At 35.7% G+C, this 14,573-nt stretch overlaps 2 protein-coding genes across 4 annotated transcripts in view; one reads left to right on the top strand and one right to left on the bottom strand.

Moving 5' to 3' along the window:
- Positions 1-2,994, top strand: part of MET18 (ARM repeat superfamily protein) — a 45,696-nt gene extending 42,702 nt beyond the window's left edge. For all 3 annotated transcript variants that reach the window (XM_090317450.1, XM_039042592.2, XM_039042593.2), the window contains exons 15-20: positions 185-260; positions 360-471; positions 1,820-1,896; positions 2,315-2,395; positions 2,486-2,565; positions 2,669-2,994. In XM_090317450.1, the coding sequence (XP_090173576.1) occupies positions 185-260; positions 360-471; positions 1,820-1,896; positions 2,315-2,395; positions 2,486-2,565; positions 2,669-2,702 (460 nt within the window). In that variant the 3' untranslated portion in view covers positions 2,703-2,994. The remainder of the gene's footprint in view (positions 1-184; positions 261-359; positions 472-1,819; positions 1,897-2,314; positions 2,396-2,485; positions 2,566-2,668) is intronic.
- A 69-nt stretch (positions 2,995-3,063) lies between these two features.
- On the bottom strand, positions 3,064-10,444 carry ELF7 (hydroxyproline-rich glycoprotein family protein). The gene is made up of 12 exons (XM_039042595.2): positions 8,902-10,444; positions 8,424-8,492; positions 7,543-7,650; positions 7,260-7,443; positions 7,107-7,183; positions 6,903-7,022; positions 6,465-6,570; positions 4,579-4,665; positions 4,067-4,135; positions 3,906-3,977; positions 3,655-3,798; positions 3,064-3,573 (listed from the first exon to the last, which is right to left on the bottom strand). Exons 1-12 carry the CDS (start codon positions 9,822-9,824, stop codon positions 3,454-3,456), a joined length of 2,079 nt encoding a protein of 692 aa, XP_038898523.1. The 5' UTR covers positions 9,825-10,444; the 3' UTR covers positions 3,064-3,453.
- Between the last annotated feature and the right edge of the window lie 4,129 nt (positions 10,445-14,573).

Raw genomic sequence — 14,573 nt, 5'->3', positions numbered from 1 at the left:
ATTGTGTTCATGGAAGTAATTGCACTTCAACTCGGGCTTGGGTGTTTGTTAACATTGGAGTGAAAAATGTGCATGAAAATACCTGTTTGGAGCATTTACTATAACCATGCCCTAAAACATGCCTGGGTGCTGGTCAACGAGAAATTTTGGTAGCCATGTACTGATATGCCGCTTTGTATTTCAGATATATGTTGTACCAGGCATTTGCACACGTTATATCTGATACTCCACTAAGTGCTGTATTGAGTGATGCAAAGAAGGTTAGCTTTAATGTAAACAAAGTGTTATTTTTGGGTTTATTTGTGCTATTGTTGTTGTTCAGGTTTCTTTTTTACACGATATCACATTAATTTTTGCAGCTTATTCCTATGCTTTTGGATGGGTTGTTAACATTAAGTGTGAACATCATAAATAAGGATGTGGTTTATAGCCTCCTCCTTGTTTTGTCTGGGATATTGATGGGTAGAAATGGTAAGACTCTGATCTATTTCCATGATTTGCTATTTCTTTTTTCATTATTGTGTAATTTTTATTCTATTATGCACATTAACATGTTAGCTTTGTAATCGAGACTAGTACTCATTGGCCCGCTATTACAAATTTTAGTGGTTATTGAACACGACCCATCTTCCACTTATAGAGAATGTGTAAATGGCCACGCTTGAGCTTATGAATCCGAGTGTGATTTGAAATTTCTAGTTATACATAGGAGGAAAGGAATTAAGGGAATGTATTAGGTTCCCAAACATCGAAAATATAAGTAAACACTAAAGATAACTATATTGCAATACCAATGAAAAAAATTACAATATGTTAGCCTCTCAAGAGGGCCATCTCTCTCCTAAAATCTCACCATGGAAACTTTCACCAAAATGATCCCCTAAGGGTGCCAAGCTCCTCTTATTTATAACCAAGACACTATTACTCATATACCCCTAACTAGTGTCCATAATTCCACTTACTAATGTCCTGTTAATCTTACTCATATACCCCTAACTAGTACTCTCACAGAGTGGTGACAGAGTTTTAGGTCCCGCTTATAACCAAGCAAGGTTACTAATTGAAAGGTGCTAAAGGAGAAAAAGGAACATGAGGGTGGGAAAGGAGTGAGGTTGCCTTGGGGAACTAAAGGAGGGATTCCAGTATCTAATGAAATCGTCACTATTACATTTTTTCAAGAACAAAATGCATCAAGTTACACTTTGGAGCAGTGTTCGAAATTTATTCAACCAGTTTCTTATTGTACACAATCAGTCTCTAGTAGGAGAAAACCGATGAGCCAAAGTGATAAGGCTTTGTGAGTTCTTCTGCAACTTTTTCTATTGGCTAGGAAGGTCCGTCCCTTTCGTCATCAGGTAACTTACTCCTTATGGTAAGTTCAGTTATCGGCGAATATTTTATTGATCACAATATCACTCAGTCCACCATACTTGGTACATGGCCCATGTTTATATATAGGCCAACATCTAGCCTTACAGAAAACATAATTCTAAAGAGAGAATCAATAGTAAAAATGGCTCAACCGAAGTTTTTTTTTTTAATACAAAAAGTCAGTCACGTGGGGAGCACATGAGTATAATCTTTGATAGACTATGCTTAGTGCTAGGGGAAAGAATGGTTGAAGTTGAAAGGAAAGGGAGGTGAGGAATGAGGGCCAAACGTTAGTGAGATAACCAGGAATTCTCAAGTTCTCATGATTGGGTCTTACCTTTCTTTTGGAACCCTGGATCTAATAAACAACTATTCTGTCAATGCTTTGGTCTCAAACTAAACAAATTCCTTGATCCAGTTCTAAGAGGATTTGCCCGTCATACTGCAGGACAAGAAGCTGTCACAGAGAATGCACATAAAATTGTTGACTGCCTTGCTGGACTTACTGCCTTCTCTCATATGATGGTATGAAGTCATTTTCTTTATCATCATTTTATTGTCTATTGCAATGCAGTCGTTGTGATGGGTTCCACTGCTGATATTCTCCTGCTGTATAAATGATTTTTCTTGGTCCTCTTTGAAATACTTCGAGTAAGGCAACTGTTTCCACTATCAGCTTTTTGCTTTCACTTGTAACGTCCTCTCCCAATTGTGTGATCCGGATATGATTTAGTAATTTGTATCTACTTTTCCTTGCATGATTAGGAGGCCCGAACTCTTTCCGTTTTAAACATTCAGTGGTATTTTATTGGTCAGCTACATAAAAAACTAGCACGTTGATCAAAGTCATTTAGGATAATTTTTAGTAGCTGTATTTGGCGATAGCGATGATGCTGGTATATTACACTGTTGTACTAATACCTGAAGGACATGCATTATCCAGCTTGTACGAGAAACTGCAATTCAGTGCCTAGTCGCTGTGTCTGAACTGCCCCATGCAAGGATATACCCCATGAGGAGACAGGTAGCCCGAGGATTATTCCTCGCAATCAATTATCTGGGATTGTGATTTCTGTCCTGTTTATAATGCTGAATGTTTTTCTTCCGTTCTCAGGTTCTGCACGCAATATCGAAAGCTCTTGATGATCCCAAGAGAGCTGTTCGACAGGAAGCTGTCAGATGTCGACAAGCATGGTCAGTTCTGTGCAATGTGTTTCATGATTCTGTAACATTTTACTAGTAATTAGCAGAAGGTGACTAAATTGTGCTTAATTTGTATTTATAAATTCACAAACAGGGCATCAATTGCATCAAGAAGTCTTCATTTCTAATGGTCCATTGGGAGCAATTTTCCTGGTCTCACATAGTGACTCAGCAAGGCTGGCAGCTGAGCACGTTTGAAGTAGCAAAATCTAGAGTGTATATTGTCTCCTTTTACTCATATTCAATGTACATGTACCAGTTCACCTCTCTTTTGTGGATAGTAGCTAGTTGATTCATACATCACACCTCTCTATTCTGGATAGTAGCTAGTTGATTCATTTTTTTCCTACAAGAAAAAAGCTGTAGAAACATGATCTGTGAAAAGAAAATTAATATAGTTTACGTGTTGCCTTTGGACAAGATGAGTACACGATAATTCAAGGAACTTTGATACTCAAACTGTTAAAATACAAGGTTGGGAGATGAAAGTTCATGATCAACTTAAATAATGTAATTTTTATTATCAAAGACGTGTACAGGAACCTTACAACATACATCACACGAGATAATTGCATGTAAAGGAATCATCTTAAGATCATTACAACAAATGGAAGTGTTTAATGTAAAACCTTTTTTTCATATTTCGTTTTTCTTGCCGTGCCGAAGAAACTATACAGATTAAATTAAGAAATTCAATAATGCAAACAAGTACTAAGTTAGTGTGGCAATAGGGGTATGTAACGTACACACTCAACACAGCACCATAAACATCTGGTGGTATAAAAATTTTTGGGCCGAGTCACTGCCAGATTAGCGGCGTTTGCATCAGGTAGATAATCCATGGGAAGCCAAATTAAATTGGTTGTACCAAAGAGTTAATCAATCAGACATCTCATCTTCAGCTCCACTGTATTGATCCATGTCTTGGTGTCTATCATGTTTATGTGATCTCCCAAGACCATCTTCAATATCCGATCCTCTTTTCGAATTCGAGTAAACCTGAAAGCACCACCAAGTTAATAAAATCACTAACCACAAAAGTGGGTAGTACTAATTGAAGTTCATAAACTTAAACGATACCCCTGGATCCTTCACTTCCAAAGTAGCTACGGTAGGTCTTCTCCTTACAGTCACTCTTGCAGGTGCAGGAAAATGTTCGACCTCATCACTTGATCTCCCTTCTTTAGCCCTCTTTTTTCTAAGAACAAGCTTTGTAGGAAGTGGCTACAATTGAAATTGAACAGATGAGTAGATATCTAAACCAAGAACAAGGCATGAATACATCATACGTGAATTCCAATCAATTATGAAGAGATACAAGAGATGAATACCACATAACGAGCTTCTGTATCATCAAATGAAACGAGATATGTAGTGGGGTCATCCACATTGTCACCCCGTACCTGTTATAAGTCTCATCAGAAATCTCACCAAGCGTGTGGTCAAAATTCTAACTTATTGTTGTAAACTAATTAAAAATGCCTGCACTTACATCCCAATGGTACTCACGAACCCAGGAATATGAGACATCTTCTTGTTCATCATAAATATCCTTCGATAGCTGAATCAAACAAGAGGATAACTTTGAACTTGTTTCAGATAAATGATACTTATATTTATTTAGTTTGCTTCACATAAGAGTGCGAATGTGTGTGTGTGAGAGAGAGGGGGCGACTTTCAATAAAAAGAAAGGTAAAACATAGAACAGATTCGTCATAAAAGGGAATGGACATAAAACAGATATTTCATAAAAGAGAATGGATCTAATGCTACACCGCTGATCAATATCGTAGGGATCCACCCAACACAAAGTGAAGGTGTTGTTAATCTTTGCCTTGTAGAATACACAACGTTTAAGATCTTCCTTTTGTTTTTAGAATAGCGAAGACGGCTAAGAATGCACAGGCTTCATTTCGCTTTAGCATTTGGCAAGATAAGGAAAACAAAAAACTATAATTCCAATGGAAAATAATAATATTAAAAATATACAACAAATTGACCAACCTCATCTGGAGAAGGAACCATGTACGCAAGAAATTTCTCAGGCTTTGAAGGATCTGAGCCTGTTGCCATATAGCTTTTCATTATAGCCTGGTAAGGATCAACCAACGGGGGTTAGAATTAACTATTTCATACTGCAGGTTAGCAATGTAATTCGGTAACAAATACTTGTTTCCCAGATTGGAAATTCTTTCTTATCAAAAAAATGTACAGCACCAAATAGAAAAGCTCTTAAATCACCAAATGACCCATAAGCTTAATCTAGTGGATAAAGGCAAATCAAATTATATATCACTAACACTCTCCATCACTTGTGGGCTTGAAATATAAAGAAGACCCAACAAGTAGAAATGAATATTAATTGAGGAGAAAACAACAATGCAAGGGCTTGAACATGGGACCTCCCTAGACCACCTGTTCTGATACCACCTTAAATCACCAACTAACCAAAAAGTAGGGGTGTTCAAAAAACCTGATGACCCGAAAAAAACCAATCAATCCAACTCAACCCATACGATTTGGGTTAGGTTGAGTTCAAATAAATGAAAATTTTATGGGTTGGGTTGGTTCATGGGTTCACCTAATATAACCCAAACCAACCCGAATTTATTATTAATTTTAAAATATATTTTTTTTATTACTCATAACACAATTATTTATATATATATTGATTTTAATTTTATTTAATTATAATATTTTTTTAATAATTTGTTCTTCAACAACTCTTAAAAGTAGTTTCTTTGCACTTTAGAAAGAAATTTTCACTGTGAGTAGTTAATCTTAATTCAATGTATGAAAATAATTAAATTAGATTTCTACATATTTACGTTTTGCTTCTTTTTAGAACAAAATTTTAAATAAATAACCTGATTAACCCGAACCAACCCAACTCAAATATTTCATAGTCGGGTTGGGTTGGGTTCATTTTTTAATAAGGATTATTTGGGTTGAAGAAATTCACAAACCGAACAATTGGATTGGGTCTAAAAAATCTTTCAACCCAACCCATGAACACCCCTACCAAAAAGTTTAAGCTAGTGGGTATAGGCAAATTTATATATATCACTAAGACAAAAGCTTTATTAACTGAGCAAGGCAGTTATGATAAATGTTATAAACTTATATCTAAAAAGCAAACTTATCATTGATAATTTGGTACAATACTAAAGATTAGGACTCACAAATTAGTTAATTAATTTCTCTACTCAGACATTTCCTATTATGAAAACTAATTACATATGTACCTCTTTAAATTTAATTCCGCCGAATGGTTTCTCAAATTTCTCAAGTAATTTCCAGAAAACAACCAATTCAAGTCTAAAAGCATTGAGTAAGATAACTTAATTCTTTCGGACATCCCCAAATGGGAGGATTCGAACCAGAGACTTGGTTACTAATACACTCATGTCAATTGGGCTATGCTTGATTTGGCACGTCCCCAAAGGGGCAAGTTAAAGATTTAATTATTACATCAGAAAACTACTGTTGTATTATCTCACTATATTTATTTATTTATTTTTATAGAAATTTTAAAATTAGATAACGTTACCAATTCAAACAAGTGGTTCATCACTGAACTAAGGCTATTGAACTAGGCCAATTTCCAACATGAACATTTAGATTAAGTCCAAAATACTTCCTAACCTAACCAATCTAATCCACAAAAACCCTTGCCAGAGTTAGAAGTATCCGACGATCAATATTATGTCACATAAACCCTTCCCTCAGATGAACAAAAATCTGAAACAAATTCTACATCAAACACTAAAACCAATACTATTTTCTTTTTGTAAGAAAAAAATAACATTAATATCTGAGTTAATGAAATGAACTTTAACAATCAGCCTTTCAACAATATATTTGAAGTATAAATAACCCCAACAACTGACCTGTGATTCATGAGTGTCACGAATGGATTGGTCTAACTTGTTGAAAGTCTCTGAATCAGCTGTTGGAGCGCTGTCAAACGCCACCACAACAAATGGATCATCATACCTGATGCAATAACAATATTCTTTTGAATAAGAAACTACTTCACCGACAAATGAGATATAAGGCACACTGCCTCCGAACTTCCTCCAATGGTTACAAATCATAGGAATGCCAAAATTAATAAGTGCTGGGACACAATGTAACTTTTATAGACCTTTATCAGAGATTATATTGTTGATAGCAATCAAATTTTCTTGAAAAGTGAATCTAGTGCCATCTAAATCCTAATGTTGTATATTGTACGGTAGCCTTGAAGAGAAGTTGACCCAAAATTCTTGGGCTAATGTACTATGATAATTTTAGTTGCCACAATCAAGGATTGAATTATTTTGTACCTATCAAAATCAGGTAGAAGAGGTAAAACCTCAACAGGATATAAATTCTTGTTAGTGGCATGAACAGGGCGTGACTTGCATGCTTCGAAGGATGCCTCAATTTCCTTAATTTGCCGTTCCCTGGAAAACATAAAGATCATTCAGTAAAGAATATAATCACACGACATATAACTTTTTTTTCCTTCTCCAAGTTAAAAGACGAACCTATTATTTAGGTTCTCAAGAATATTGCGTCCTCCCTTCATTTCTCGCAGTTCTTTGGCCTGTTTTTCAGTCAACGACTGCAGATGCAATCCTTGTTAGCACCAACACAACTACAACAGAATTATTTCTATGAAAGAACCTCAATATCAATACCTGCTTTGCCGATTCAATGCTGAGAGGAGAGATATACTGCGTCTTAACAAGCCAGGCAACACCTTTATCAGTAGGACGCTCTTTTCTTTTTATACCACCATCCTTTTTAACTGGAGTTTTCAAAACATCATCACGTAACAATTCCTCATCTTCAGGAGCAAGGGGTATTCTAACACTAGGAGGGCTAGTAAACATATGCATAGAGAAAAGTTAGAATAATGGCACACAAAGAATGGTCACGTTATAAAGAAAATATTTATAGGATTCTTGATAGGATTCATACTTGTATACACTGAGGTCAAGCAAATCGAGAGGTATTCCAAGATCCGGCTCCACGTAAAGCTGAGGTTTGTACGTTTTCTCTAGTGATGTGATTGTATATCTTGTATAGCTGCAACATCCCAAAAAATAGAAGATGCCACCTCTTATTACTTAAGTCAAACCTATTTGTAAGATAATAAAAATAAAAAAGCACCGTAAGATCAAGAAATTTAATAATTTTAAGTGGAAACAGCCAATACGACCTAAACACAGTTGTAGCACCAACTATTTTGTTTCACAAAATAAGTTGATGGCCAATCTTAAATGTTAATACACATGTCACATGACTTCCCTTTTGTCTTTCAAGTCATTGTTTGCATAGGAGAATAAATCCGAGAGCTAAACTGTCACATGATTCTGAACTACATTTTTTTCCAACTTAGGTTAAAAGAACACAGTGCCAACCCAGCTTCTTGAGATGGACTCTATATAGGCAAACATTTTTAGAACTCAAGGACAGTTCTACAAACTATAGGACAGATCCTATTCAAGTAAGGTTGTCTGTCTAGGTGAACATTTATAAGAAAATACATCAAACTTTAGCTTTCTGAGTTCTCAATATCACAACTAGTGCTCTCATGTACCTTGCTCATGTCTAGCAAGAGACGTTTCACTTAAGTTCTACTATTTCATTTGTTGTTCAATGCTCACTACCACAACAAGGATAATCTTTGTACTACATCAAATACTCCTAGATCGTCAAAATAACATAATAGTATTCCAGCAAAATGAGGGGCAGGATGAAGGGAAGAAAAGAACAAAAATAGAGAAGCACCCTACATTACAGTAAACCCAAGCTGCAGATCTATTCAAACTTTGGAGGGAAAAGAAGAGAACACATACTGATCTTTCTCTTTCCGTAGTGACATGAGCTTCGGCTGAGCACTTGTATCTGGAAGCTCGTTCCGGAATCTTTGAAATGCATGATAGTCGATGTACAATATCATTAGCCATAAGAAAATAAAAATCAATAGACATCGACAAGTGAAGAAGCATGAAATATTATTTCTACCAAAAGAACATTGGTAGGGACATTAATAAATTGGGTTTCTTTCAAAACAATATTACAGGGCACTAATCCATGGATTGAAACTAAAAACAATCCCCTGAGAAAGGACAGTGTACTTTTGTGTTATTAAAGATATGCCTTCCTGAGCACAAGGAATGAGAAAATCGTGATAATGATAATAATGATAATATAAAGTATAAATATTAACTGAGCATTCCGCTCATTCACTCATCCAAAGAACTCTTAGTAAACGTCAACAATTATAGACGACTTAAAACCAGATCATAACAATGAAAATATCTACATACTCACTTCAACTTGCACAAAAATGTTGTTGGCTTCTTCAACCTATTTTCTATCCTCTCACCACTTAGAAAAGGAGTGGCCTTCCTTTCCCCCATTCGGGATCCTACAATTGATCCATGCCCCTTCCCAGTAGATAACATCTGGGTCTTTTGCAGTATAGTGTTTTGGGATTCTTTTAGATGGTGTCTGTGCCTCTCATCTTGCCTTTGTTTTTCGAACTCTCTCTTCTTCCTCAGTCTTTTCTCATCATCTGTCTCCATTCTCCCTGAAGGACCGTTTGCTTTCTTGGGAGGCATTGGGGGACCAGAATGCCTCTGGTGTTTATCATGATTTGAATTTTCACGATCACGCCTACCATATGAGGGATCCTTTGAAACCCCTTTATCGCGTTCGTGTGCTCCCATGTTTGTACCCTCTGCTTTTTGCTGAGGCGCTGATAGAGGTGGTGGAGAATTTGGGGGTGGAGGTGGCGGGATTGAAGAGCTCGGTGGTGGAGACGAGGGCGGAGGTGGTGGCTGCATTGACTGTGAAGGGGGGTAGTAAAGATTAGGAGGTTGCGAAGGCGCTGGAGGGGGCGGAGGCGGTGGATATGAAGAATCCGGAGGCGGTGGCGGCGGCTGTGGTGCATAAGGATACGACTGGTTAGGAGGAGGAGGTGGAGGGTGTTGGCTTCTCGGCGGACCATAATGTTGCTGGTGGTAATTAGAACTTTGATGAGCTTGGTTGTAATTCTGGGGATACGACGAAGATTGAGCAGGAGGCATGGACCCATCACCGCCATAACCACCCCAATTCTGATTATATTGACTACCTCCTCCTCGCTGTTGCGCTGGAACGGAAGCCGATTGCGTTGGTGGAGGCGGTACCGGGTTTTGACCTGGTGCAGGACCGAAAGACGATTGTGGAGGATATGGCCTGTAAGAAGCCATAGCTATATCTCCCCCAAAAACTCGAGCAAGCAGAACCCTCGAAGACAGGAAAATCGCGAAATCGCCACTAAGTTGAACTTCACTCAGATTCCCGGGCCAATCATCAAAAACCCTCCTCCCAAACAAGAAATCTCCAAAACCCTATCAACCGCATATAGAAGATAGAGAGAAAGGGAAAGGAAACAAAGAAACAAAGAAACAAAGAAACAAAGAAACAGGAAAAGCAGCGATGCAAATGGTTGTTTTCCGAAAAGAAAAACAGAGTCCGGAGAAGATGAAGACGGATTGGCCGCCTCCCTTGCAATTTGAATGGATCGCCAAGGAAACCCTAGCTTAAGAAGGAAGTGCAGAGGTTTAAGAGAGAGAGAGAGAGAGAGAGAGAGAGAAGAAGGTGGAAGTGATTGGGAGAGTAGAAAAAGTAGAAGAAAGAAGGTTTCGTTTGGGTTTGCAAATGCTAACGGAGGGGGGGCGGCCTTCGTGGATCTCTCCCACGGCACAGTTCCACCAATCTATTACGTCACGCCCTTTTCTGATCGGTCATCACATTATTCCGTCTAGGTTTTATTTTCTGGTTTTGCCTTTTTTTTAATTCTAGCATCAGCCAAGCCAGTCACCATCATATTCATTTCATTTTTTGAAAAATATTAATAATGTCCTACTAGAAAATTTGGATAAAATGCTAACATTCCGAGATTCATTTACTTCTATGCTAAAATCCATAAATAATAAGATTTTTTACCTAGCCTGTGTCACACAACTTATTATAACGTGGAGATAGTTGAATTAGAATTATAGTGTAAATGGACAAGTGTTTGTTAACCAATTATAATCTTCCATTAAAAAAAGACGCATTTTTTGTCCTTTTTCTTTTTCTTTTTTTGTTGAATTAATAACAAACAAACAATGATTCAACCTAAATAACCATTATTAAAAAATGAACCAAACTCAACCCAACCATGAAATACTTGGGTTGGGTTAATTGGGTCATTTATTTAAAATTTTATTCTAAAAAGAAGCAAAACGTAAATGTGTAAAAATCTAATTTAATTATTTTCCTATATTGAATTAAGATTAACAACTCAATTTCAATTTATATAGTGAAATTTTTTTTCTATAGTGCAATGAAAAGAGTTGTTGAAGAATAAATTATTCAAAAAATATTGAAATTAAATAAAACTAAAAATCAATATATGTATAAATAATTGTGTTATAAGTAATAAAAAATATATTTTAAAGTTAATAATAAATTCAGGTTGGTTTGGGTTAGTTTTGGTTATATTAGGTGAACTCATGAACCAACTCAACCCATAAAATTTTTATTTATTTGAATTTCAACCCAACCCAAATGAGTTGATAACCCAACCCAAACCGCATGGGTTGGGTTGAGTTTATCGGTTTTTTCGGATCATCGGGTTTTTTGAACACCCCTACCTAATAGATTCAATTAAAAAAAAAATAGCGATACTCATATTTTTGTCATTTTTTAAATTTGAATTTATATTTTATTACCAAATTAGATTTCAATAACTACTATTGACTCAAAATAAAGCAAAATCTTCATGGTTTTTCTCTCACAATTTAAATTTAAATTAATCTTTTATTATCAAATCTAATTTTATTTTACTAATTTTGTATTTGAATAATAATACAGAAACATATCTTCTCCCAATCTTCTAAGAACATTAATCATTGAAAATTAGATTATTATTATGAATATTATAATAGAAAATAGATGTTTATTCCTTAGTGTCCCAAAGGTCATGTATCACCATTCATGTTGTCCTGTGTCATGAAGTTATTCATACTTAGTGTCCATGTAAATCCACATCCTTCTTGCTACTTTGCCTATAAATAGTGGCATTTTGTGGATCTTAAGAATACACCAACATTTGTGAGAATTCTACTTCCACCCATTTTCATATTATCCAATTTCATGATTCTGGTTATTTTATGTTTTAATTATTTTATTTTATAATTTTAGTTTTTATTTGTTTATTATTATTATATAAAAATATTATTGTCACACCCCCTCCCAAACTACCTACTAGCTTAGTCAGGGAGATGGCATGAAGCCAACAGACATCGTCCTCCTCTAACGATACCTGTTGACCCTGCTGAATCGTTGAACCTGATAAACTTACTAATCTTAGATATAAAATACTTTACATGTAACACAACACAGCGGAACCCCTGAAAACCTTTAGACACACATGAAGTGCAGTCCTAACATAACTCGGTTTGGAAAATAACATGATAGAGATATCACAACTAAAAATATATCCAACTGGGGTTTACACAATCACGACATCTAGTGCTTACACAACCATAAACTATCCAGTTCTTACAAAGAAATTTACAATACAAATAGACACAATGTACAACTCCACCCACGTATGGAGCTTGATTTGGAAGCTTTTAGCAGAAAACAGACTTTGGCAATTATCAGGCACCGGGAGCTCGATCTCTACTTGAAAAGTGGGAAAACATTTTAAAAGAGTGAGCTACGAAGCCTAATGAGTGACTAATTTAAAACTGTAAATCTGTAAACCGCAATGACTTAGTTACACGTGTTCAATCAAAGCGTTAAACATAAACGTGTAACGATAAAAGCTTTCTCAAATATTCCGCAAGTACGTCATTAAAATCTAGCAAGCATATCAAGTATATAAAACATTTTACCTAACATGACAAATTAACGTTGTGTAGGCCACGCCCAATACAACCAACGTTTACTAGCTCTACGATGTAGTGGGGCCCGTCTAGCACTCCTATCGTCTTTGTCATAGTGGGGCCCGCCCATCACTCACGACAGCATCATTGTCACGGAGTACACACAACATCAACAACGAAATATAACCTGTGTGCACACGGTACCATATAGCCTCGGGCTCAATATCTCAGTCATGTAGTCAATAATAGTCTCAGAAAACCACATAAAAATACTAAAACATGCATGCTTATCTTTATCTTTCATAAAACTCAAGCTTACTCATCTTGCTCGTGAAAACTGAAAATCTTTTGACAGTACTCGCTAATACATACTTTACTTTAAATGATATCATTTCAACTACTTTTCAGGAATCCAATAATCACGTGCTCATATATAAACCTCATTAGAAAATCTAAGCTCAAACCTTATGCTTGAAACCATTCATAGAAATTATGTATCATTCATAAGTTCATATTCAAGCATGTAAACCATTTAAAGCATAAATTACAGTTTAGAAATCATTTTCAAATTTCGTTTTGTCACTCACAGTCTTGGTTAGTTCCCTAGTCTGTAGACTCGGCCTATTTCCTCTTGGCCTGTCAAACAAACCAAAACCGAGCATCAGAACTATAAATCATCTTGTCTTTCCATGCTCATGAATTCTAAATTCTAGAAATAAAATCATACTTCACACTTTTTTTTCCAGATTTTCTAGATTCAATACCCTAATTTCCAACATTCATAACTTCCTCAATACTTGGCTAAAATTAACGTACTATATATCAAACTCTTCATTTTGGAACTCTCTACAACTTATCTGAAGGAATAAAAACGAGATTCCCAATGGATTTATCCAGAAATCCCCCAAACACAGCAAATACAGATACGTACTTCTCTTCTACCCTCTACTTTTCTCCTTAAATTAAACCTATTTCTATTTGTTTTTGGCTCACGAATTCTTCATATAAGTTATAGGAAATTGAATCAGCTTTCCAACTATACCCAATTAAGCTTCTAATTCAACCTGTACACCCCAGAATGTTCGAAAAACCAGAGAAAATCCTAGATCCTTCTGATTTGCACAAAAATTTCGTGCTTTGTTTTCCTTTTAAAAAATCTTATCATCAGATTTAGCTCAAGCTTCCTTCATGAAATTTGTTAGAAAATGGATTAACTTTCAAGGAAGTCAGACCTCACCTCTTAGTTCTTCTTGTGTAGCTCAAACCAACTTAAAAACCAGAGATAGGCAGGTTGAACCCAGATTCTTCCATGATTGCACTTGCATTAACTTTTTCCTTCCTTCTTCAACCTCCAACCTGCAGCAAGCTTCTTATTCCTCTTCCTTCACTCCCTCTCTCGAAATGCTCTGAAAATATGATGAAAAATGATGGAGAAATGGGCTGAAATGAGTTAGGTGGTGATGCCGAATAGGTTTCCATTTCCTTTCATTTTTTTTCCTTTTTCCTTTTCCTTTTCTTTTCTTTTCTTTTCTTTTTCTTTATTCCTTTATTTTTTTTCTTTATTAATAAATTCCAAAATTATCAAAGACAACTTCAACCAAAAGCTTTGTCATTTCTCTTCAATAATAGAACAACAATAACTTAAATCCAACATCCTACAATATGTGACAAAAGCAAATAATCCAAGGAAAGTCTCGGGTTTACAATTATTATATTATATTTTTCATATCCGTATTCTCATTGTGCTCCTCAATTTTCATAACACGTTATCAGCACGAACTCATGTCGTTTTCCCCACTAAAGGTAGGTCCTAAAGGTATGTCGGTTTTTCTCTCTTCGTTATAATTAATAAATTTAATGTTATTTTGCATATTCAATAGCTATTAAATTTCTAACATAAGTACAATATTTTATGATGCTCACAAAATTAAAATTTTTCACCCTTGATATTAATAGCAATAATTATTTGTCATGGGTACTTGATGTTGAAATTCACCTGGATGTTATGAATCTTGGGGAGACTATTAAAGAAGAAAATATGACATCCAGTTAGAACAAAACAAAAGCTATAATTTTCCT

The sequence above is a fragment of the Benincasa hispida genome, chromosome 9, assembly GCF_027475165.1.
Source record: "Benincasa hispida cultivar pf3 chromosome 9, pf3_genome.v1.1, whole genome shotgun sequence".
Classification (NCBI taxonomy): Eukaryota; Viridiplantae; Streptophyta; class Magnoliopsida; order Cucurbitales; family Cucurbitaceae; genus Benincasa; species Benincasa hispida.
The sequence above is the reverse complement of the archived record's forward strand: the minus strand, read 5'-3'. Positions and strand labels throughout refer to the sequence as shown.